Genomic DNA, 27,416 nt, shown 5'->3' on the forward strand with positions numbered 1-27,416 from the left:
GGAACTGTCTTCCTTTAAGTAGGCACAGATTCTTAACAGTGACACATTCTTCACTCTTTCTTTAATGTATTACCCTCTTTCTTTATGGGACTTGTTTCTATAACAGACAGAGGAAAGTATAGAGGACAGTAGAATAGAGGTAGCGATGGGAAATAAGGATGAGAATATGCGAAACAGGTGGCAGAGAGGAGCAGTGGAAAGAAGGACATGAGGAAGAAATAGGATAGGATTGAGGAAGGTGTGTTTTGAGAGATGGAAATGGGGCGAGAGAGAATGTAGGAGATTTAGAGAGTAAGAAAAAGGAGGAATAAAGAGGGAACGGATGGATGGATGGATGGATGGATGGACGGACGGACAGACGGATGGATGGAGAAAGTATGTCAGCAGCCAGATGGGATTCCTGGGAGGTGAACCATATGGTGATGATTCAGCATGGCAGCGTGACAACCTCTGGTTTAACACACACACACACACACACACACACCTTTGTACAGACTATAAACCATGCATCAAGTCTTGCAGAGTCCAGCCCTAACACATGCTACAGTGAACGGTTACCATTCATCATGGCTGTAACTAGACAGAGATGCAGCAGCAGAGAGTGAGCCAAGTTATTTCAGAAGGGTTTATATTGTCCTCAACCTTTACACCAGTACAAACATAAAGTGATTTACAGTAAAAAAAGAGACAAATAAAAAGTTTTCCTGCATCTTTCAAGTTGCCTTCAACCCTTTTGCAGGTAATCCTGACATTTCAACAGATTTTTGTGCAACACTCAAGGAGGTTTCTCAGTAGCTGTCAGTATCTGCCAGTAGATATCAGTATATGGTGTGTTGTACTGTACCTTGTCTGGACAGCAGCAGTAGCTTTCCTCTCTCCAGCTCCAGACTGAGGCTGAGTCCTCCATGTCCCTCTGCATGCAGCAGTGTCCCAGAATTCCTCAGGGTTTTAAACTTCAGAGAGATGACCTCTCTGGATATCCGCCTCGGCGTGGGACTCAACCTGTACACCAGACTGCTGCCGCCGCCGTCCAAGCTCACCACATCAGAGGCTGAAAAACAAAGTAGGGAGACATAGCATACATCGTACTGTCAAACAGCAGTGAAGCATTTAAACCAATACTTTAACAAAGACAAAAGCTCAACTATGAACATGTTTTTCATCTGACCGGGTAAAAATGTATTTAAGTGCTACTGTCACATCATCTTTCACTGTGCGGGGAACGTAGTCTTCAGAGTATTGTAACAGATAACCCGTGTTTCAGAGTTGCTGAATTTCATGAAATTTTGTGAATGTGTTAGTAAGTTAGTCTGATATAGTGTTTTTTAACAGAGTCTGTGTGCATCAGACGGTGAAGAGAAACCTCTCAGGGAGGACTGGATCTGTATTCTGTTTAGCACATTTCATAAAAACATAGCACCTTTGTTCTCAAGTTTGGGCTGAGCTGCGGTGAGATGATGCGAGTTGAGGTGAGAGGTGTGTGTGTGTGTGTGTGTGTGTGTGTGAGGGGGAAATGGGGTGTCAAGACTATTTGAACTCCCTTGCTATGAAACATCAATTTAATTCTCAAATTAAAACCCTGCCTCACACACACAGAAACACACATGCACACCCTTCTCCGACAATGTGTTGTACTTAACATGCTGCAAAGTCACAAAAGCAAGTGACTGCAAAGGTCTTACATGCCATTTGTCTACCTTATGAGTATGCAGGACTTATACTTTCGAGAGTTTGAATATAAAATAGTATTCAGAGGAAACAGTACATCATACTTAGAGTGGTGGTGAAAACCGCAAGATAAAAAAGAAAGTCCCTCGAGACACACACACACACACACAAACACACACGATCAACTGATATTTCTTGGGAGTCCTGCCTCACAGCATCAACATTATAGGGTATCTTTGGATTAGTAGCCTTTATGAAAAAAAAAACAGTTATTTGTGTGAAATTTTTCCATAAATGCCAAAACAATAAAGAGGAAAACAAAACCCCACAGCAGTAGTAGTCCCATGGATTAAATCTGGCCCCCCCAACAAAAATATTTGGCCCCCTCATGAAAGCTGACAAGCAGATGTTTACAGGAACGCAAAGCTGCACTGGTGCTGGCACTGGTGTGCATGGAACCTACAGCCAATATCAAGTTATTAGTCTGGCTTACTGGCTATATTTTAATGATTAAATATAACAACAGTCAGGGCCTTGGTGTCTGTGGATTTTATTTCTGTAGACTAGAGTCATTTAAACAGACCTACAGGCTACAGAGTCCTTTAACAGTGTGCCTGGGTGAGTCTCTGCCTTGTCCACTGACACATCTACTTGCCATAATGGGCATAGATTGTATTTCAAATGCATCTCCGAGAGATATATTCACTGCCATCTGGTTCATTTTGTGGAGAAAGACTTTGTTGACATTAAAGTTACTAGTTCCAGCTTTATTTTTAAATGTTTCATTTGTGACACACTCCATATAAAATACCTTTAATCTGCACTCAGCAAATTAAACTGACAGCACATGTTTATACGTCTAAAATTAAAAAAAGCTGTGACAGCTGAGGGTATGACATGTGCTTATTTTCATTTTGAAAAGCGAAAGGTGGGTCGACACAAGTGGGGAAACTGTGATATTTTTTTTTTTTTGCGAGTGTGAGTCAACAGTTATATTAAGAATATGCTGTGAAACATGAAAGACAGAAGGTGAATGAGTTAAATATATGTTTTCAAATCTGAAAAACACCGTGCAACGTGTTTATTTTCATTCTGTTGATGCCAGGGCTGATACTGCAAATCTGTTGTGAAATATGCAAAATGGAAACAGTACCAATTAAAATGTTTACACAATATGTTTTCCAGCTATGGGGAAGTGTGAAACATGGTGGTTGTCACTGTTGATAACAGAGGAGACAAACAGTTGGTGGTGAGCCTTTGTGCCTCTTGGTTGTTGTGTTAGGAAAATATGAAAAACACAAAACAAATTTAAACCAATAAGAAAATGTGTGATGGATGATGTGTTAATGAAGTAACAAGACGTGTGCAAAGTAAAGCGATAACACAACATGTTGTACAGTACACACATGAAATGATAAAGTAACACAGGATGCAAAAAAGACATTTATTCAGAGGATCCAGTACATCATATTTTTCTTTCTTTGCTGTATGGAAACATTACAAACTTCTATTATATCACTAATCCCATAACTCTAATCTAATAACTGGCAGTGCTGCCTTGCAAACAATCCATCTTACTGCATTCATTCAGCTGTTTCCTCCTGAACTCTTCCTTTTATCACTTGATTAATTCACCTGATGCTCATATTCGATTTTGTAAACTAGATTTTTGCAGTAAATGATCCTCTAAGAATGCTTAATCAATTTTCCCTACAAAGTTTACGATCAAGTGTATTTTTTTCCAATAACCAGAGCAGGTTAAGTGCACAGTCAGGCTGGTGAAGAAGAAGACGGGACTTACTGTAAGGACATCCGTAGGTCTCCAGTCGGAGTCCAATCCGTCCGCTGGGATTCCAGTCCAGAGGGATGAGGCGGAGGAAACGAGCGATCGCCGGCTGCTGCAGCTTGTACTGAACGACGCTGTCTGCATTACTGTTACCTGGAAAAGACTGAAAACACACAAACGCTATCAGAACATATTAAATCCCAGTTCAGTGTTAATGGGTTTTCGGGCAAGTGAGTCGGAAAAATATACTTGCCCAAAGTCAATTTTTACTTGCCCCCTATACAAATTGTTTTATTTATCAGCAGTTATCAAATAACAACAAAGACTAAAGTTAATTGTCATGTTTAATCTGTATTTAAGTAAGTGAATAAGAACAAGGTCACAGAGTGTCATAGATTGAAAGTGGTATGACCCATCCCCAATATTTCACTAAATATTAAATTCTTTTGATCCACCCAGTTTCTTTCAAATAATGGAATAGACTCCCTGCCACGATATGCTCCACTGGTTCCTCTATTTAACAGTGGTCACATAAACCTGAGGGATGTTTGTTCATCACACTACTACCCTACTCAATTCTCTTCAAGCGTGCAAGGTGATGGGGCTATGCTGTGTGCCAGAGAATGAGAACATGATTTGTGATACGACAATGATAGAAAAGAATGATTAAAACATTTTTTACTTTATATTTTTTTACCACTTGCCCGATTGGGCGAGAGAGTTGCTGGATTTACTAGCCCAACGTGGCATTTTACTTGCCGCGGGCAATCAGGCAAGCCTTACTGTTGAACCATGTAAATGACTATGTTTTACATTTAAACACACACACAAAAAGTATTATTCTATTTCTCGATTTGACGAATCACGCTGACCATTGCTGTTACGCTCTTCTTATTTTCACCTTCAGACTAGTGAATAATCACTCCTCTGTTAAATATTTGTAGAACTGGATGTCATGAAAATGCCTGGCGACTATTTTGATAATCAAGTGAGCATTTCTGCCATTTTTCTCACAAAAATGCCAAAATATTTCTTAGTTCAAGCTCAGGGTTAGAGTCAATAATGAGGATCTGCTGTCTTTCTCTGTAACTGAATATCTCTGGGACAAAAAACAAACAATTTTGATACATTTGATGACATCATACAGGGCTCTAGTGAAATATGATAGGGATTTCTCATTATTTTCCAACATTTATAGTTCAAACGGTTAATCGAGAAAACAAATTTGACATGCATCATTTGCAGCGTCTGCCACCACTTATGTATAGGTCCGCTCACTTACAATGTGAAAATACTTTGTTGTGCTGTATTTTTTAAAATACGGATATTCAAAGTTCATACATTCATGATATTTCTGTGGATTAACAAACACTTCCTGCTTAATTTGGAATATGAAGAGTGAACTGCCCCTATTTCTGACTTCGGGCTGACTGCCTGATGGATCTCGTCCATCTGGCTATCTCTCCTAATTACATCCCTCCCTTGAAGTTGACATGCAGGTTAACTGGCTCCCCCACTGCTGAATAAAAGCTTAGACACATAATTAACGTATAAATTTATCCAAAATCATGAGGCAGTGGAGCAGAATCTCCTCATATGATGAAGAGAGACATGTTTAAAGAAGGAGTGTATGTAACATAAAAGTGTATATGTAGTATCTTCTTGATCCTGATTCTCTCTATTTGGAAACTTTTTCATGTGCATTCAGCTAAAATTAACCAATCAAAGTCACTGCTGGACACACGTAACACACACAAAAGAGCAGCAACCACACAGCAACATATTACAAAAGTGTATGTGGTTTACTGTATATACTGTATGTTGACATTCACAGCAGGAGTCACAGCAGACACTTTTTCTCACAGTTCTCAGCTGACGAGAGAGGAGAGCCTTCAGTTCAGTAAATGACTCTCAGGAGAGAAAAGCATCTCTACTACTTTCAGAAAAAAGGACGAGTCTCCCAAACAGAAAGAGGAGGAGAAACAGGAAGTGTCTGTTCACACAGCGCTGATTAAATTTCTGGTGTTAATTTCTATCATCAATGCATAGATGAGGTGAGGTTGGATGTTGCCTATACACAATGGTAAACATCTGTTAACAACAGCAGGTGTTGAGAAGTGCGAAGCAGGTGGAAGTAATACGTTATTGTGTTTATATTAATGTGCATCTCACCCTCCACTCAAGAGCTCATTTATTTCAAAGTCTGTCAAATTCCGTGGCAGTATTTTATGCAAAACATTTCAAAAGTGAGATTGAAAATTTATGGACAGACCGTATATTATTAGTCTCTTTAGTTGTTCCCCTTAAAGTTGAAAAAAAGAGAGAGATGAGAAGAAAAATACAAAAAGAAAAACTTCCTTCCTTTGTTACTTCAAGCCCAAAGCGGAAATATAGATGTTGTAGTTGATCTAACAGCTCTGCCATCAATTTTCTCCTCTGACAGACTCTCTAAGCCTGTCTGACTAACACACAGAAGTTCAGAAACACTTTGAAATGTGACTACAGTTTATGTAAAGTGTCAGATCAACATGTTTTAAGCTGTGAGAAGCTGTTCTCTGCACTCCTAGTGAAGAACCTCAGTGCTGAGATTAGCTGGATTCTCTCCATATGAGGAAATTGCTTTGCCTGAACTTCTAATCAAAAGCTCCTCTCTGCAGGACTGTAACAAATGTGGTTGTACTCTGCATGAGTGTCCATGCTCAAAGTGGAAAATATTACATGTTTTTTCCATGTTTGTAGCACTATTTGATTTGGTATTGGACTCTCGAGGAGCATGCGGTTAAGAGACTCAAACATATTTTGAACTGGCTCACTGTGATGACAGGATCAAAACTACTTAGTATTCCAGTGGCTGTATACTGAAGCATGTACCATCACCACAGTGAGATAAATACAAGTCCGACACGACACTTGTGAGATGGGAGAACACTGAAGGGAGCTGTTGCGTTTACCAGGAGGTTAGAAGCGATTTCTCACTGCCTCTGCTGTCCATCTGACTGATTTCTTCATTGATCAACCCTACAGACACCAGCTGAGTTCTTGACAATAGTTTCACTTCTTACCAGACTTAAATACATATACACCTGCCACTCTGAACAGTATCCCATTCGTGACATTCGTGACCAGTAAGGATGCACATGAAATCACCAGATGTAGTATCTGTCAGCACATATTTGACTAACCTTGTGTTACATAATTCAGTTGGTACTAAGACTGTTAAAACTGCAAACAATAAATTTCTGCATCTTGGTGGTGAGAGTTAATTGAAATGATGTTTCAAGTACGACAAAGATTGTAGACAGCTTTTCCAGCTATAGTGATGTCACTACAGTAGCATGACAGGATGTACATTTTGTGATTATAAAAATAAATTCACACTATGTTTACCGCACTTTTTGTGTGACAACTCTGGTTTGAATTACCAAACCAAGATCAGGATCCGATATCAGTCCAGCCAAAATAAATATGGCAGTCTTGATATATAACAACACCATACAGATGACAAGCAATTATGATGTTTTCACAAAAAGGTCAAACTTTTGAGTACAGCATTAAGGCCCCTAAAGCTAGGTCGATACTGTCGGATCTGCTTGTCAGTACATACCTTTCTGACATCGAGTTTAGAGAGCTGTGTCCCACCATGTCTACAAATTTCTGAAACTGACGATGTGACATTGACACCCACTTCACACAATGCGGAGGTGAGAAATGAGCCAGGGTGAACAACATAGTGCAACACTAAGAATGCTGAGCTACTACTGATCAGGCTTAAGTCGATCCTCAGTTATTATTCATTAAGTGTTTAACCCTCAAAAACTCAACTTATCCAGACCATCAGGACTGTCTGGTTAGCTTGATCAGCCGTTGTGAAAGTTATCTGGCAACATAAGCAAACAACCCCCCTTCTTTTATCAGATTTCATCAAATATGTCTAAATCCTGATTTGTGCAAAGAAGTACATGTAACATTTGCCTTTTCCAGTTGAGCCCTGCCCACTTCAAACCAGCAACAAAAGCCCAAATACAGAAATCTCTCAAGAGGAATCATCAAAGCTGCTCTAACATTGACAGAAAATTGTGAGTTCATGAAAGACCACATGACTCACAGTTAGTAGCTTTTTCTGAAAAAAAAAAAGGTTTTCGGGGCCTTTAAAAGAGACCTTCAGCATCACGCAAACATACTGTAGTCATGTTTTTCTTGTTATTTTCAACTCCATACTGACAATAAAAGGGTACATCATCAAAGATAATCTTGAAAATTTTAAGTAATAAAAACACAGGAGACATTGTGAGTAAAACCACCGCACACTTTGAATTTTCATCCAGCAGACAAACTGGTCTTTTCCTTCATTGATTTTACTTTCCGGCTGTGCTCCAGACTGCAGCACCATGCTCTCAGCCAGGAAAGTGATGATGCCCGGCTGCCTCTCTGTCCTGCTCTGTGTCCATCAACAGCAGCTTAAGTGTTTTGGCAACAGGTCCGCACAGTCAGCAGTGCTCTTTCATTGGTTCATCCATTATTAATGAAGAGTCAAAGGCTCCTGATGACTGTGATTATCTCTGCAGGTTGGACGGATCCCTGCAGACCAGTCCTGCTCAACACTATATCCACTGTAAATATGACTGTAGCTGTGCAGGAAAATTAGTTTGTAATGACCCTGGTGGGTGTTTGTTACCTAATACTCTACTGATTTGTGCACTTGTGTGGCAGTAATAAAGTGATACTGTTCTATCACATACTAGAGCCTTTGTTCTACTTTTCCAATGCAACTCATACTTACATGTATATTGGCTTCCTGTCCTTCCTGTTTTAATCGCACTGTTCTGGTACTGTAATGTTCAGATTTTGGAGTTGTTTACTTGAATATAGTCTCATCACTGCACCATCTCTATGCTGCTCCTGTTGTAACATTGCAAGTTTCTTTTTTGTTATTATAATAAACAGTTTTTGTACGGTTTACTCAAGTATGGACTCACCCCTATACTGTCCTCCTGCCGGTACTGTTTCCAGTTGTGTCCCGTGTCGCTGAACATCAGCAGGTAGGACGACAGCCAATCAGAGCTGCCGTAGCGGCCCTGCGTAGCAACAGCTGTGATCTTGGTCCGCTCACCCAGGTCGACCTCCAACCATTGATACCTGTCTGAGGTGAGAGGAGACCAACCTCCAGCTCCTGTAGAGAGAAAAAAGAATGATTTATTACATTTCAATCTACAAGGTATAGGATGAGTGTGTGTGTGTGTGTGTGTGTGTGTGTGTGTGTGTGTGTGAGAGGAATTAATTGCTTGACCTTTAAGTCTTTACCAACACCACACTTTGTTGAGAGGCGGTTGGCAACACTGGACTGTGACTGGATGCAAGATGGCAGAGGGAAGTTATGGATCAGGAAGATGAGTTAGGGGAGATGGAAGTAGGTGTAGGAGTTATGAATAACGGGATACGGTTAGGGAAAATAAAATGCAAAAAGAAGGAAAAGAATAAATCAAATGATAGTGATTGTGACAGGAGAACAGCTATAATAAAAAGGAGGAGAGAGGATTACAAGGTAACTGTTAAACTTGTGCAAAAGGGTGCTTCTTTCGGCGATTGCAATCCAATACAGCTAACTAAATCCATCATGGATCACTGTTGATTATATGTAAAGATGGAGGACAAAAAGAGTGAGCAATCAGATTCAATTAAATAAATGGCAGGAAAGTACAATGTTCACTGATTAGTGACAGAAAATTAGTCAGGGGAGTTGACACAGGGATATTGGTAAAAGTATCAGCAGATGATGTGAAAGGAAATGTAATAAATGTTAGTGAGGTCAAACGTCTAAAGACAAACGGAAATGGGATTAAATGTGATAGTCTGTCAGTTCTGATCACCTTTGATGAAGAAAGACTCTTGGGAAAAAGATCTTCACCGGATACATGTGTTCTGATGTGAGGCTGTATGTTCCACCACCACTCAGATGTTTCAAGTGTCAGAGATTTGGACATGTGGTGGTGGTGCGCAAGGGAAAGCAAAAGTGTGGTAGATGTGGTGGAGACCATGAGTATGGCAAGTGTGCAGAGGGGGTAAAGCTGAAATGATGCAATTGTGGAGGGGAAAATATCTCAGCTTACTGTGAGTGCGAGGTTGGTAAGAGAGAGCGGCAGAGGTGCAGCGAATCAAGGTTGCCCAGGGAATCAGCTATATATAAGCAGTAAAGAGGAGACGCATCATCTTTATGGCAGGTGTCAAGACAAAATGACACTAGGAACAAAGATACAGGAAGATGTGAAGGATGTGATAAGTTGTGGGAGGAAACTCTGATAGTGAGTAAGAGCGAGTTTGTACTCTTTAAGGCAGAGATAGTCAACTGTTCAGCACAGATGAAAAGCCTAAATGAAAGAATCAAAATAATTGTCAGCTGAGAAAGGGCTGCACTGGGAAACAGTTAAAGCCATTCTTAATGAAGATACACTATCCTCTCAGACATGGGCTGGACTCTCTTAATGGTGTTGATTCTACTTCAGTGGAATGCAAGAAGCTTAATTGCAAATGGCCAAGAGTTTAAGAAGTATATTGATAATTTGAGAGAGAAACCTAATGTAATTTGCATACAGGAGACATGGTTGAAACCACAGTTGGATTTTATTATAAAGGGATATGCTGCAGTTAGAAGAGACATGGAATCTGGCAAAGGAGGAGGAGTTGCAACATTCATAAAGAATGAAATGAGTTATATGGTTATACATGTAAACATAGATCATGAATCAATTGTGATTAAGGTATTTACTGACTGAGGTAATATAAATATAATTAACTATTATAATCCATGTGGGAAACTAAGTCATGATATGTTAGAGGATGTTGGGGGACCAATGCAATATAGTGTAATATGCTGTGGGGTGTTCAATTCACATAATTCATTATAGGGGAGCAATAGCACAAATGCAAATGGTTTAGTTGTTGAGGAATTTATAGATGATCACTGTTTGGTGTGTATTAATAATGGGGAAGGAATACAATATAATAGTGCACAAAACACAGAGGCAGCACTCGACCTGACATTTGTATCTAGTGCAACAGCGGGTGTAAGCACATGGAGTGTGCTAAATCATACTACAGTAGGTAGCAATCACTACCCTGTAGTGACTAAAGTTGGCTCAAAGATTTATTATGATAAGGGAAAGAAAATTCCCAGATGGAAATTGGGAAATGCTAATTGGGCTGCTTTCCAAAAGATCTGGGCAAACAGGTGTATGAAACTTCAAGAGGAGAACCAGATGGATGTAAAAATATTCAATGGTGAACTAGTTATTGAATAATTCAGTCCACTGAGGAAACAATCCTTAAAAGTACAGGAGCTAGATGTACCAAGAATGTACCTTGGTGGAATAGCAACTTTAACAAAGCCGTAAAAGCCAGAAATAAAGCATTTTGGAAACTCAAAAAACTTCATTCTCAGGATGCTTTGATCCAAGGGCACAGGCATTAGTGAGGAGAATAATAAGAACACAAAAACGCACATTTTGGAGGCAATATTGTAGCAGTATTATAATAGAGAAATACAGCTGTCAGATTTATGGGGTATGATCAGAAGAATGAGGGGGATTAGAAGAAATTATGAGTTACCGGTGATGAACAGTGGGGACAAAATGGCTGTTAACAACTTAGAAAAGGCTGAACTTCTGGCGCAAATATTTAGAAAAGTTCACAGTTAAATAATCCTACAGAGGAGGCCGGTCAGTGTAGAAACAGAAGAGGGAGATATCAGGAGATCCATAAGACCTGCCTGTCAATATGTTTGCTCATCAGACCACTACTGGGAAAATGTTGTATGTTATAAAATGTTGGTACACATGACAGATAATAAACTGGGCGTAGTGTTACTACTGTTTATCATAGTTTGGGATACCGGCCAACGTCCTTCAGTGTGGAGACAAGCAATAATTTTGTTCATTCAAAACCAGGAAATGATCTCTCACATCCTTCTAGCTACAGACCTACGGCCTCAACTTCCAATTTATGTAAAATAATGGAACGAATGGTCACAGAGAGATTAATATATTTCCTAGAAAGTAAAGCTCTTTCTCTGTATTGTGCGTAGAATCAGACATCAGGAAAGCACAGACCAACAAGGAAGTAGTGATAGCTGTCTTCTTTGATGTGGAAAAGGCATATAACGTGCCCTGGAAAGAAGGGCTACTTATTAAGTTGAAGTCATTGGGAAGTGGCAGTAGAGCATATAATTGGGTTATGGACTTTTTATTAGACAGGAAAATACAAGTAAGAGTAGGGGCAGAATAGTGCAGTGTATATATGATGGAGAATGGAACTCCACAAGGTAGTGTATGTAGTCCGTTGTTATTCAACATAATGATCAATGACATCCTCTCTCAGGTTGAACAAACCGTAGGAAAATCTTTGTGCGCGGATGACTGAGCTCTGCGGAGAAGCGTTCGCAATGTATCTTATGTCAATAAGAAAATGCAAGCTGCAAGAGTTGAAGTGGAAAAATGGCCAAGTAAATGGGGATTCAAACTGTCTGTGGCGAAAACACAAGTAATTTGTTTCTCAAGACAGCATAAAATCACACCCACCTCCTTAAAATTGTATGAACCTCCTCTTGAGCAAGTTATTAGATTTCTTGGGGTTTGGTTCGACAAAAAGCTTTTCAGTTAAGTTGAGAACAAATGTAAAAAGGCAGCAGAACCAAACCTAAAGAAGTTAGATGTATTAAAAGCTAAGGCCCTGAGAATGCTGGCATACTGGGTTCATCTCTAGGGGCAATATGTTACATATCCTGCTGAGAGTGTTTTAACTGACTGCTGGGAACATAATGAGACGCATTTCATAAGGTTTGGGTGGATTGGTAATACAAAGGCAGAAAACATAGGATTACATCAATTACTGTACAGCTCCACAGTTTCAATTTCTTCTATTCCTCCCCGGTTATTCCCCTTGCCAAGTATAGACCTCAAAATACAGCAGGAATTGAAGGACAAGTCAGAGCAACTTCCACTTATGACGCATAATCCAGAACTATTTTAATCAGCATTTTTCAGACTCTTTATATTCACAGATGGCTCCAAAGATTCTGATACAGAGTGTGCAGGTGCAGCAGTATATACCCCAGTGAATGAGCCATATATTAGGAAAAGGATATCAGACCATTTGTCAGTATATACCACAGAGCTACTGGCAATATTATTGGCCCTATAGTGGACAGAGGAGGAGGAAATAAATAACACCATTATTGCATCTGACAGCTTTTCAACACTAACAAGCATAATATCTGTCAGATCGTCATTTGGAACAGATATTATCAATGAAATATTCCTTATAATAAACAGGATGGAAATTAGGGGTATATCTACATACTTCCTTTGGGTTCCTGCTCATGTTGGTGTGGAGGGGAAAGATATTGTGGATATTCTGGCCAAACAAACACTCAGAATTATGCATGTCAACCTACTAGTTCCATTAAGCAGAGGTGAAGCTAAGACATTCATTAGGACATATCCACAATCAGTATGACAGGAGTATTGGGATGATAATGAAACTGGAAGACATCCATATAATATACAAAGACATGTTGGTGCTGAGAGGATAGTGGGCTGGAAACGAAGGGAAGAAAATGTCATCACTCATCTGAAAATAGGTCACACAGATCTCAATCATAAAATAGGCAAGCACCCAACCAGAAAATGCAAACATAGCCAACCAGAGACAGTCGAACATGTACTACTTCATTGTAGACAATACTGTACAATATCAAGATTAATCACCTTCAGGCACTAAGGAAGGCAAAACACCATGACTTCTCATTGTCAGGTCTCTTGGGGAAAACACCAGGCAAGATACACCAGGCAAGAAAACTTATTAAGTTTTTGAAGGAAACTGATTTAGCTAAAATAATCTACAGTTTTGTTTTGTTTTTGTTTTGTTTTTTAAATTTCCTGCATAATCTCTTGTTCCACACTCCAGTCCAGTTGATGGTGGTAATGCACCTCTAGGCTGGTTTGCCAACTGCCAATAAACACTAAAGAAGAAGAAAGAAGTCGAAGTTGAGAGCTGAGAATGTACATCATGGATGTATCATGGATGTATGAAGAGAACTGGATACAAGCAAATTTGACATAGTGTCCAAACCATGCAGTTACAACGTCACTTGATGCACGCTGGCCCAAAAAGGGCTATCATCATAGGCCCATGTTGGTAGCATTAAATGTGGTGTCTAATTACAGCATAATTTGGTAGTAAGGGTAGAATAGCGCATATTTTGGATCTGATATGGCATTGTAGACTATGATCTCATAAGACGGTGTGTAATAGTGTATTAGGATCTCCAATATGGTTTCTAATAAGAGTGTAATTTGGTTTAATAGCATCAAAGTATAGTATATTTTTGGTCTAATATGACATGATATGTGGTTTCTAATTACATCATAATTTAGGTTTATGGTGTGTACTTATAGTATAACTGTGTTTACTGTCTAATAAAGATCATATTATTTCTGGTTTGTGTCTAAATTTGATACAAAGTACGACATATTACATCTTATTAGTGTACTGTAAAATAAAGTGCGACCCACATTCTGAAACACGAACAACAGTTTAAAACTAATTTCACTGCAATAGAACACAGTGTTTTATATTTAGCTTGTTGTGTTGGAACAGATGATTGGTTTCATTCCAAGACGCTGCAGGAGTTTTTTAATGTAGAAAATTGAATTTTAAGAATGTAAGGCACTCAGATTGCTGCTGTGTAGTACACAGGACATATCCAGATAGCAGTACATATTGAAGTCCATTTGTCTTCATAAATCAAAAGAAGACATTCAAAAGAATGCAAACCTCTGCCAATTCTGAACAATTTTCCAATTTACAAACCTGCAGCCTCTGCAGCTTTTTAAGCTTGTTTATCATTTGTCTTTGATTTGTCTGTTTTTTTTTTTCTTTGCCACACAATGCTGTTTAACAGAATTTCTGGACTTTCTCACTTTCTAAGCACACATATGCACCATAATAGATGACCCCTAAGCTGTTACGTTTTGCAGATATCTGGTCATGAACCAAAGTATTGGATAAACTGAAAATTTTGACCTGATGATGGTGGTAGATAAAAAAGGATAGGACATCACAAGTTCTTTCAGTTCATCCTGGCATGAATGTTTGTACCAAAATTAGATGGTAATCCATCTGATAATTGTTGAGACATTTCACTCAAAACCACAAATGTGCACCTCATGGTGGAGATAAAGTCAAACAATCACCAAAGTCAGTAGGATTTATGGTCTGGGAACTGTGAAAGTCTATACCACATTTTGTGCCAATCCATCAAGTAGATTTTGAGATATTTTCCTGGAGAAGTGAAAACTTTGACTTGCTAGTGATACTATGAAAGGTATGGAGATCACCAAAGAACATTTCATGGCAATAAAATAATCAAATAGTAGTTTCAGTTTGGACAAAAGTGGTGGACTGATAGACCAACCAACTGACTTACATTGCCATCCAGCATGACTGAAAACCTACCTTTGCATATTGATCTAATAAGCTGTTATATTGTAAGTAATTTTGAAATAAAGCAATGCAGTTTGGTATTTTTTGCACCACTTTTTAAAATTCCTATGCTTCTCAGAATGCCGTTGGACAGCCACAACGATGAACAAATGTTGTTTGCCCCTTCTTCTGAAAATTGTTTGATGTTTGACATTTTCTGCTTTCAAATGTCCTGACACCCCAATGGCGAGATCATAAACTTGCATCTTCTTTGACCTCAGTTCTTCTTGATGTTTTACTGAATAATAAACAATAATACACCGCACATTATTGTGTAGCCAGTTACTACATTTCCCAAACTAAATATCATCAATAAGAGGTTGCGGTGCCAGGTATTGATTAGTTGCATATAGAATGTCAGACTGGATCAATTCCCAAGTATAGCACTGCTTAGAGGCTTTGGCATTATCTATTGATTAGTTGTTCAGTTTGCCGGTGAGCTGTATCACAGGCAATCCTTTGCTATATAAAATATCATCAATAAGAGGTTGTGGTGCCAAGCATTGATTAGTTTTACAGTACCCCTGCAGGTTCCTTTCCCATATTACATATCACCAACAAAGAGCAGTGTTGTAACATATTGATCAGTTGTATTCTGGGTCAGTAGGTTGAGAAAATAAAAGAAGGTCTGATGAAATATGGTGATTAATTGTGCATGTTTTCAATAGGGTGGTAGCCTTTCCTATATATGGATTTAACCAGCTGCACATTTTGCTGACAGCATTGTGTCTTATCTCAAGACTGTCAATAAAGGCTGTGTTGTTGGTCATTAATTAGTCATATACAAGCTCATTGCCATTAGATTTGTCTGCGTTTTCAGATACAGAGACAACTGCTACAAGAGAGAAAAGAGACAGAATGTGCATGTAGTTAAGTGCTTTGTCAGGACAAAGCGATGCCTCAGAGCTCAAACACCAGATGGACGGATTCTGAAGGAGGCTGCTGACCAATGTCCCACTGAGTGTGCCCGTTCACCACGTTCACACACACACACAGATAGAGAAAGGGGGAGAGAGATAGAGAGAGAGAGAGAGAGCACAATCATGCACACCCATCTGTACAGAAAAAAAGATAGGAAAGACTGTCCGGAGCCAAGCTCTTGGAAACCATTAAAAGAACAAACAGACAGAAAAACATTGTAAATATCACTTGTCCTCATGTTACCAAGCTGTTGTCTGCTCTTTGTTTCAGCAGCAGGAAGCCAACATTTTGTTACAAAGCTACAAACAGCCTTCATCCCAAACCTCCAGGGGACAGTGCTAGGCTGTTTGATTTTGGTGTAGGGGTCACAAACTGTAGTCCATTTGATGCCCGCGGGCCCAGAAAGCACAAATCCATCCACAACAGTACCAACTGTAAAACTACAAAAGAACTGTAGACATTGAGACAGTTTTTCATTCATGTGGTCCAACTGTGAGCCAAACAGATAGTGTCATAAGGATCAAACAAACAGTAAGCAACCAGAGAGTATAGAAACTTTTGTAGAAATTCTTTCTTTTGTAGGAACCTTTTACAACAGAGAACTGGTATGCACATTACTGTCAGTACCTGCCTTGATATCACACCCATATATCATAGTTAATATCAGATCCCAAGTTACCTGAACACCCTCTCAGGGCAGCTAATTGCTGCCAAATGAAGTGGGCAGCCAACCATTTTCCTACAGTGAACCATGGCCTCACACTTGGAGGTGATGGCTCTCATCCCAGCTCCTTAGCACTTCTTGACTGCAAACTGCATGATGGTGGTTATAGTCCGATACGACCAACAGAAATACATAGTCAGCAAACAGCAAACAAGTGCCTTCCTGGGGTAAACAAACTGAACACTCCTGAAGTGCACCCAGAGACTCTGTACATGAAAATAAACATCCGACACATACAAGAAAGCACGGCTTAAATTGACACCTAATATTCCTGCAGACATGGTTAAATCTTCTCCATGCCCTCCAAACTCCTGCAGGCTGGATGGACAAACTCACAAAACCCCTCCAGAATTTTTGCAAGTTTTCCATAACGAGGCAAGATCTTCACCGCTCCTCTTGAATCTGAGGTTTGACAATCAATGGAGGCCTCTTTTCAAGCACAGTGATATAACATTTCCCAGGGTGGCTGAGTTGTGTAATCCCGCAATAACTGGACCTTCACAGATTTATACATTCACATTAAAAAAATTGCTTGGAATTAAGAAAGAGGGGCATTCTAGTGACCCAGCGTACATAAACACTTGCTCAATACCAGGTTTGCTTCATGTCAACTCATCTCGCTTCCCATGTTTCCTGTTCTCTCTGTTCCTCTCTTCTGTGAAGTCTCTCATAAAGACAAAATGGCAATAAAGTAAATATATAAAACATTTAAGGCAAAATATTTGGCCTGTGTTGGAATCTGGTAGCAACAGGCCAGCTGTGTTGCTAAAGTGGCTGCTGTAATTGTTCCTGAAACTGATATTTAGTTTAGCGTTAATATTTAGCTCTTTATTTATATGTTTAGGTAATACTAGCTTCATCTGTCAATTTTAAAAAAAAATGTTGTTACCACTCAAGAGGACTCTGAACAATGTCTGGTGGTAGACAGAGGAGAAAATCTCAGCAGTGAAAATGAATCAGTGTCGGTCTAGCAGCTGGTGGAGCCTGATCTTTAAAGAGCTAAAGGCCAAAGCTAATAAGCACTTGACTAACAGACGTGTCCAGTGACAGCAGAGCAAAAAAGAGCAGACACTCTGACCTTTACTCATGAATATTTGACTGGAGAGGAAGAGAGAAAGAGATCAGAGAGAAACGACTCAGAGAACAAGAGGCGTTACAAAGATTTACTTTGTCCAGCCTGTCAGATATAATTGAAACAGAAGTGAACTGATCGCTGATGGTCTGAGCACTTTCTGTCACAACCATCACTTTAAATCAAAGAGATCTCCTCTGTTTCTCTCCCTCAGTCAGTGTCTATCAAGGAACCGGCTCTAACCACCCACAGAAAAACCTAGATACAGTTAATGGCGGTCAGGAGTGTGAAATCACAGCTCTGTCAGCCAATTACAAGACAAAACTCTCCTTCTGGCTTTACCGATCAGGGAACAGTGAGACAGTTGCTGGTGGCAAGTACTGTAAAACTCATTATCTAGCATTTCTTGGCTATAAAATAAACAAGCTGCTTTTCTGCTAAGTCATTTGTGAATTTAGTCATTCATTAGCAAATTTTGAACACTGACATCAAATTTCTGCTTTCATGTAAAGTTGACACACATTGACAGTGGCATGTCCAGATCAGAGACTGTCCTCCCAAGAAAAACAACACAATAATGTTGTAATGACACCCAAAAATGACCTATAGTTATGTTTGAGTGACAGATGCCATCTAGCAGCCTAAAACATCATAAAACATCAACATTTTTTAACAGTAACAGTTGTGGAAAGCACAGACAAATGATGTCCTGCTGATTACTGCCAATAGGGGCACCAGATTATAAAACGCTCCTATGTGTCGTTCTGGAGTGCATGGTCAAACGACATTTTTGGTTGTTTAATTTAGAGGATTTGTTGGTTAGCAATCAATTGTGAATCGTTAATTTGAAGTCACCTAATTTTAGCAATGTCTCTGTTTTCCCTAGAATTGGTTCTGAAATTATGAGCGTGAACAATAAAGCATTGTCCCTTTTCTGGACTGCTTTTCTTTTAAAAGTCCTATCCTCAGATAACTGATGTAAGTAGGGCAATGTTTAGTATGATATAGAGTATACTTTCAGTTTATCCTGCAAGATTAAAGGCAATTTCAGCTCCACCAAATAAAAAAAAATGAAATATAAGCTATCTTGATGGGTTTAGCTGCTCCCATCCCTGATACTTCAGTAATCCAACTCACCTGTGAGAGTGGAGAGGGCAGTGATACCTGAAACCAACTCAATTTGTCTCTTTTGTGTTATTAGAGCAGTACAGGTAGTGTATGTGACAGGTGAGGAGGAGAACCAGTCAGGCTGCACGGCTCTCCTTCTGCTTTACTGCTGAAGGGAAACCAAGCCTGACATGAGGCTACTGCGGACAGCAGCTTTACTATAAGGAGCAGATGGATGGATAAGTAAAGAAAGGACTGCTGAGTCATTAATAATGCACAGATATTCCACCTGACAGGTACAGAGGGCCGACAGGAACATACAAAGAGGAGACGCAAGTAAAATGAAGAGTCAAGCGGAAAGGAAAAAGGCCAGACAGGCAGAAGAAGAGGCGAGTCATCACAGTAAGACACGGTTAGACAAGTGAGCAGCTAGTGCTACAGACAGACAGGCAGCTGAAAGGAATAGAAGAGGAAGACAGGTAACGGACAGACTGTTACGAAGGCCTGGAGTGAGAGCTCATAATTTGCATGAGAATGGCAAAGGCTGGATGGTAATTTCAGCAAGCTGATAACATGTCAGACAGACAGAGAGCCTAATGGGCTCAATGCAGCAGGAAGAGCAGGCTGGAAAACATTGGATGTCTCCTGCAGGCAAAGTACAACACATTTCCACTCAAGTTTCAAGTGTGTGTGTGTGTGTGTGTGGAGCAGTTTAACAGTGGAACTTTGCAGAAACAATAAAGCACACACTGAACATACATGTAAATCAATACTTGATTAGTTGGCAATCTATACGCAACCAGAACAGGTTCCAATTAAAGTTTAATTTCACTTTTACATCTAATTCATTCAGAAGGTGATTACTGCGGCACAATAATTCTTTTTAAAGTCTACTCTAGCATAATTGCAGAGGCATCGCTGATAATTGTCACTGTTGCCTGAGAAAAGAAAACGTTTAAACATGAAGACTGCTATTAACATCTGGCAAGAAGACAGAGCCAACTAAATTAGGTCTCACAGATGAAAATGTGACTGCAGACGCAGAGACACTAATGATTGCGACAGAACACAGTCAGTACAGAGGAACAGAAGACAATTTAAAATGTGGTCATTTCAAGAAAGGAAGGGTGGAGGTGGAGAGAGGAAGGAAGAGCAAGGCAGACGGATGGAAAATGGAAAGAAAGGAGAGGAATACTGAGAGAATAGAAAGAGGCTAGGGGAGAAACAAAAGATAAAAAGTGAAAATGGAAAATCAAAATGACGAATAAGACCAACTGCAGATCACAACAGAGTGGCAGGGAGCCCAAAATAGTGAGTCATTCATCCTGCAGGTTCTTGGTGAAAGAGACATTCATCTCTAATCAGCTGCCTGTCAGTGCTTTTCAGCCCAGACTTCAAAGCCCAGATGTAAAAATGATGTTCATGCACAAAATATTGTGTGTGCCACCTTTTAAAATAAACTGCTATGTACAAAAACGAATGTGTATCTCCATGAATGCTTTACACCAGACATATACACATTTATCACTGCTGAGCTGAGCAATAAAAAAAAAAAAAAAAACGTGTATGGCATTTGATTTGTCTCAAAGCCCTCACACATAAAAGTGTTAGACATTGCAAAAGCCTTAACGCTGTTTAAACCCACTTTCAGATTTGTGAAACCTTTATTTTGCTTCTGAAAACAGAAAAAAGGGCGTTTTCACTGATATTTCTCCACTCAAACCACATTAGACCAGGTCTAGATCAAAAAGCACTACACTTAGACCTGTCAAATCTGGACTAGATTACCAAGGAGACTCCAGAGACTTATTAAAACACAGTTTCAGATTTGTGAAACCTTTATTCTATTTGTAAAAAAATGAAAGCCCCTGTTCAACAAGCATCAACATGGAAAAGTGATATTTTCAACTACTTTTGACTGCACTGTCCCATCCACCACTGGTATGTTTTACACAACCACATATTAGTACAGCCACATATCTTAAAATCTGGCAAATACTTATAAACTTAGCTGCTGGCTGAGACAAACCAGCCCCTCCTCTCTACCAGCGGTACCTGCAGGCAGTGAATCACATCAGCAGCAGACGGAGGAGGACGGAGGACAGGAGGGAAGACTGCCTGCGCAGAGAGCAGCTGTGCACACGTCCTTGAATCAGGTTGTGGTGACAGATGGGTTGAAAATGTATGTCATGTGTGGATTGTGTTTCATAGACAATCTGGCAACTTGAGTAACATCAGACAAACATACAAAACTTATGGATCTGTGTGTATGACAGTTATTCATAATAAAAGTTGAGGGCCGAGCAAATTTTGGGAGAAACAACAAAACAGGAGCACAGTGGGAGAGGGGGTGAAAATATGAGAGAAACCTGGGAGAAACGGGAGTTCTGGCAGATCTGTACATCACAATGACTCAAAGGCTCCTTTGGTGCTAGTAGAGGATGCTACTGGTGCCAGACCAAGGACAGAACCAACCGGCCAGTGAATTCTCATTGTTTAGCTGTCCGGCTTCGACTTTACTGTTTTGATTCACTCTCAACACTCTCATAGCATCTTTTTTGGCTGCAGCAGGCAGCTGTTTTCAGAGAAAAAGCTCTAAAAACTCACTGTACACTACCTACTCAGCACCAAACAGCAAACAGACACAGTTAGCAACTAACTGGTGAACATAGTGGAGCATTCAGCAGCAAAAGAGACAGATATTTCCCTCAGGAGTTGGTGGAGTGCAAAAACAAAGCTAAAAGAGAGAGAATATTGGACTTACATTCACCCATTGGTAAGAAAAACAACTCTCCAAATGAATGATAGTGTTGCCGCTGGATGTGTAAATAAGCAACAGTTTGCTAACATGTTCAACATTTTCAACTTTAGAGGTGAAGATATGACAGTGCTGCGTTCGTAACTTGTTTCTGCTGTCTCTAACAACAAAAGCATTGGTCTCTTGTTCCTTTACACTTACATTTGGTTACATTTCCCTGAAAGATGACCTCTTGTGACAGTAATGACAAGGTAAATGTGGAAGTAGCAAAGTAAAGCACCACAAAACCTCTCAAGGAGGAGATTGGTCATGCAAAGTGTCAGACATGACACTTAGCATCCCATCTATTAGGAACAGTAAATGTTGGTTTCCTTTAAGCATGACCAACATTTTCTTTCCCAAACCAAGTAGTTTTACAGCAGTTGGCTAAACTTACACAGACTTTAACAGTTGGCAGATCAGCTCATATATACAACGCTCATATGAACAGTTTTTATAATGGAAATAAATATGGATAATTTTTAGAAGGCACTAACAAACAACCTATTTTCTCATTTAGGTTTGAGGACTTGTTGAAAGAATAATATGTTTTCTGCTCACTAGCCTTAGACAGAAAGTATTTTTTGTGCTATTGGTGTAATATAAGATATGATAAAGAAAATAATAAGCACAGCTTTCTTCTTCAGTGTTGCTGCAGATAAACAAAGTTTACCATAACTCAAAGTAAAGGTCTTCAGACTGAAGCCACCTCAGTCATTTCAATGTGACCACAGCGTTGGTCCATGTCTACTGCAGTGAAGTCAATAATGAAATTGATAGCAGTCAATTCTTATGACAGAAAATCTATGATGATGGAGCTCACGTTTAAAATACCTGCATTTATCTTGTGGGTGGTATTCCCGGGCTCAGATAATCTCTGTTCATTTAGCGAGTAAATGAACTGAAAGCGAATCCGCTCCTCTGAGAACAACTGCAGGAGGCAGAGTGTTAGCAGCAGCAGCAGCAGGAGATGGAAATGAGATGGAGACCTTCATTTATTCATCGATTTTCTCTGCAAACAGCTGCGATCATGTAGGCTTTGTAGCGTTAATACAGCCGGGGAGGAGATGTGACACAAACAGACCTCCTAATCTATCAACTACTAGAGCTATATTTGAAGAATGCGGGAGTGAAATGACGAGTGAAACCATATTATGATGCTGTCAGCAGTAAGCTGGTCATTCATTACACTTCCACTCCTAATACCTGCGTTTTCTCATCTTGACATAATTATGATTACTGGAAGGAGGCCTGGTGATTCTGAGCACAAGCAGCCTAAGGCTTGTGGATCCAATTCCCTAACTATTGTGGGTCTGAAAAATATGGAAGCACAGATCTGGTTAGAAGAGGGAATCCACGTTACAGTACGGTGATAACGACATGACCTGAGGCACTCTATGAGTATTAACTGATCACTCAGAGACCAGTGACTTCAGTCATTTGTTCCATTGTTAATATGAACCAACTGTTTCCAATGCAGCTTGCAACATCAAAACTCAAAAGGAATATGTAAAAAAACAACATTTTAATGGCATATTAGAGATGCTTTATAGTTAATCCTCTAACCCTTCTCCATTCAGCATGTCATGGCAAGGAGATTGTTGTTGGTTTTTAATAAAGAGGATGCAAGGTTGTTTATGACTTTAACGAACCTAATCCCATAATATCCTGTTTCCAATGGCACTCCGTGTGCACATGTACCTACAAAGCAAAAAAAAAAAAAAAAGAAAAAAAGGTGCTTTTCTTTGGCATTGGATCTTTGAGGGGATTGATTCCCTGCACCACAGGAGAGACTAAGCAAGTGGTGTGCGTGTTGCCTTCTACACCATGCACCTCCAGCCACAAAAATACCAAAATTGTCCTCGATTGCACTGCACACTTGACTCACAAATCAGTCAAAAGTCAGGGATGTCACTGCATCACCAACAGATAGACTACAGTGGAAATGGTGTTGGTTTTTGCTTCCTCAAATACACTCTCTCAAGCAACCGGTTTTATGTCTTTGACAGAGATGTCAAACAACACATTAAACATGGCCAGCAGCTTTTCAGATCATGGTTGTTCATGTGTAGAACGGCAAACAAAGAGAGCAGGTTGCAGCATTTAGCCGCAGAAAGACTGTTTGCTTAAAGTCTCGACCATCAAACAAAGAGAGGACTGAGTGATGTTCTGCAGGCTCAGCTTCCTTATTTTCCTAGGTGGTGAAAATCATCCAGATTAAACTCATCTCACCCTCCCAGCTGATTCTGGGCTTTGATGTCGGGATAAAGCAGTGAAGCCCATTCCCTGCAGAAAGCTCCACAACAAACCATGATCTTCATTTTGTTAAAGCCTCACATCAGCATCCAGCACAGGACTCCCTGCGGGCTTTTTATGTCGGACGAACAAACACAACTCCTCCTGGCATAAACTGTCAATACAAACAGCACCTATGGACAATAAAAAATGGGACAAAGCAACTATTGCTTTTTCTGTCTTGTCTCTCAGAAATGATTCTGATCCTCTATCTGCCTCTCAGTCACAAGTGAGTTATTTGTTGTGAATCCAGTAAAAAACTTCCCTGTTTGTGATGTTTTGTGCTCTGTGTCCAAAGCTTAACAAAAAATCTCTCCTGCGCTGAGCTACACTGCTGCAGAGCAACTTCTCAGTAACAGAAAAGTGCCCTTGTCCTTATAAAAAAACATCACATACAGACAAAAACTATCCAAAAGATCATTTAAATCATTCTTAATCCACATTTTGTTGCATGAATAATTTTCTGGAACAGCAGAGAGAATCCCTGCCAGATTGCAGCTCCCAGGCTAGGGACAGCAACGCACAAAAAAGAGAACATATCTATCTTTTTAAATAACATCTTTAAAAGTGCATACATTTAAAAAACCTAAAAAACTTGATAAATATTTTATATTCAAGACTGACATATTTCAGCAGCAACAGAAAGCTCGTTCAGCTTGTTGTCTGACAGCAGCAATTTTCTAAGACCCAATTTAATTAACCTGCACTGTGTTAAAATGTAATAATATGCATTGACAAAGCTTTAATATCAAAAATCAATGCATTTTGGCTTTATAGTCTTTGTAGTTACAGATACAGACCTGCATTCAAACAATAACGATATGCTATGTTTTCAGTGATATTCAAAGTGTGGGCCAATCGGATACAAGTATTCCTGAGGAAGTATTTTTCACCTGATATTGAAAGTGTCGTAGCCAGACACAATGGCATATTATTATAAATTACACCAGTCAAAATAAGAAACTATTTGAAAACATAAACCAGCTACATTTAGTCATTTCTGCTACAAAATATTGCAGTAGTCATATGATGTAGCACTATGTCATTTCTTATCATACACAGTATCATTCCAGTCAAATCCAGTGCTGACGTCCCGACGCATCAGACACAACACAGACGAAACTTTTCCTCACCTTCTCTCCTGTTGAGTTTGGCAAAACCCGGCGCATGGCTGCTGGACAGCAGGGAGGAGCTTCTAAAGGCTGATGGCGGCAGATTGGACACCAACGCGCTGTCACACACCTCTGTCAACCAATAAGAAAAGAAGAAAAAAAAGCATAAATGTTGAAGCAATTGTTAGGACATACAATTATTTTAATGTTTGACAATATAAGCTCCTGGAAAAACAAGATGGACATGAGGACATCCTTTAGGGGTTCTTGATGATAATCAATGTATTTGCTGTGTTACATGCCTATTTTAGGTTTGAGGATCATTTCACATTATATTGTCAGGGCACAGTGGCAGTGAACTTTGCCCCCCCGGCTCCTTATATTGTTGCTGTTACAGATACCGTCTTGTTAAAACAGTGCTGATGTGGATTTGTATAAATCACAGACACATTTCCTTAACATGTGTATTATTATAGTATGAAAGAAATAGTGTAGTTACACTGTGAAGCATTTTGTTGTCATAATGTGAAACGTTTGTGACTCCTGTTTAGTTGGCCTCATTGGAGATTATGGATTACATGCAGCTCTGTGGCTTAGAAGAAAAAGTACAACCTGTCAACGTTTCAAAACACTGTGGGAAGGTTCGTACACGCATGTATAATGGTGTTCATTTTTCAATTAACCTTCAAAGGTTCTCAGAAATAGTAAATATATTCCTTCTCTATGTCTCTTATTCCACATGACAACATTCATGAAACATGTGAGCATTCGTTAAATGTAGAAGTAGCAAAATATAGCACCACAAAACCTCTCGAGGAGGAGGTTGGGCATGATAAGTGTCAGACACTGACACCAAAGTCTTAGTACTCAAAGTTGGACACATTTTATAGTACTTGTTGGCAAAACGTCCCATATCAGAAAACAAACCAAACTTCTATATCCAGCGAAAACCTCAGAACAACATCCATTCCAAAAACAAAATTAGAAGCTCAGAAAAGCAGAGCACCAAAAGTAAGTGGGCAGAAGTATCACCTGTTTAAGCATTGATAAAACACCAGAGAGGAGGAGAGGAGTTTTATCACTGAGCTGCAGGTGTAATGTCAGCTTTGTGAAAACAGGCCTTTGACACTATGCACCGGTATCTCAGTGAATAGTAAGTACTTCTCAACAATAAGTTGATATAGGGATGTCTCCACTCTTAGCTGGAGTAGACACAATTTTTGTGGTTCAAAATAATAAAAAGTAGTTGCATAGAGGCGTGCAAATACAGTAGAGTGATTCAGAAAGCAGAGCTCAACAGTAAAAAAAAAAAAAAAAAAAAAAAAACATGCTGTGGATTTTACAATATCAGACGCTGCTGGAAATTGATTATTCTCCATCTCTCAGCCTGAGTGAAAAACTGTTGAATCGTTAAAAACAGCAGGACAGGAGCTCAGTGATGCTGTGAGGTGAAAGCCTGCTACCTCCAAATGATTCGCTTTTCAGGACTAAAGAAAAAGTTCTTTCAACTTGACCACCGTACATTTGAGAATTCATTCTCTGGAATTTCTAAAAAGATTTCATAAGATAATATAAGACACAGAGAGGCAAAATCTGAGTTATGAGGTTTTCACATGATAACAGCTTCATCATCATCATCCCTTCTGAGTCGCTGAATATTAGCAGGAATGGCAGAATGGAGTCCAGTCATTCAGAAACAGGTTTAATGTTCCTCAGGCGGAAGCAGGTCTTTCAGCTGTAATGGCACCTTATTATACAAATGAACAGAGTAATGAAGTCCACTTGGATGAATGAATGGTGTAATACTCCCGAGATGGATAAATGAACGTTGTAATCATGACGTGTTGTGTAGATGAATGGCGTCCTGACTGGCTCATTAAGACTGGATACTGATGGAGACAAATCAATGTTGTCAGAAGAAACGTTTAATGTTTCAAACACTTTAATGCTTTATGGATGATCGGCTGCAATAAAAACATCGTACATTATACGTAATATGCAATAATTATCCTTTAAATTGGGGTTTTACTTTGCATACAAACCCATGAATACACTGTACACAATGTAACCTGATGTGTAGATTCGATTATCGAACATTTCTTTGAGAAACTTCTCTTTATGTAGTTGCAAAAACCAAAATTAAAAACAAACAAGTTGATAAACTGACTGCAAAATGGGATGACTGTGGTCTAGGATCCAATGAAAATATTAGTGATGCTGGGAGAGCCTTGCTTTTTAAAAAAAGTTCAACATAATGTTCAGCCCTCCTCTCCGCCCCAATAATTTTAACACAATCCCTTAATTTGCTTTATATAAAAACATATTCAGAGAAAAAGCAAAGCCCACAAGAAATTTAGGCAAACATTAGTATAAAAGTATTGTATAATGAGGCACTGGAG

At 39.4% G+C, this 27,416-nt stretch overlaps 1 protein-coding gene across 1 annotated transcript in view; it reads right to left on the bottom strand.

The window, feature by feature from the left end:
• Positions 1-27,416, bottom strand: part of LOC137194583 (contactin-associated protein-like 4) — a 120,507-nt gene that overhangs the window by 62,039 nt on the left and 31,052 nt on the right. The window contains exons 2-5 of the mRNA XM_067606620.1: positions 25,039-25,149; positions 8,431-8,624; positions 3,470-3,617; positions 845-1,051 (exon numbers count right to left, since the gene is read on the bottom strand). Coding sequence (XP_067462721.1) covers positions 845-1,051; positions 3,470-3,617; positions 8,431-8,624; positions 25,039-25,149 — 660 coding nt within the window. The remainder of the gene's footprint in view (positions 1-844; positions 1,052-3,469; positions 3,618-8,430; positions 8,625-25,038; positions 25,150-27,416) is intronic.

This window comes from Thunnus thynnus, chromosome 12 (assembly GCF_963924715.1).
Source record: "Thunnus thynnus chromosome 12, fThuThy2.1, whole genome shotgun sequence".
In the NCBI taxonomy this organism is placed as follows: domain Eukaryota; kingdom Metazoa; phylum Chordata; class Actinopteri; order Scombriformes; family Scombridae; genus Thunnus; species Thunnus thynnus.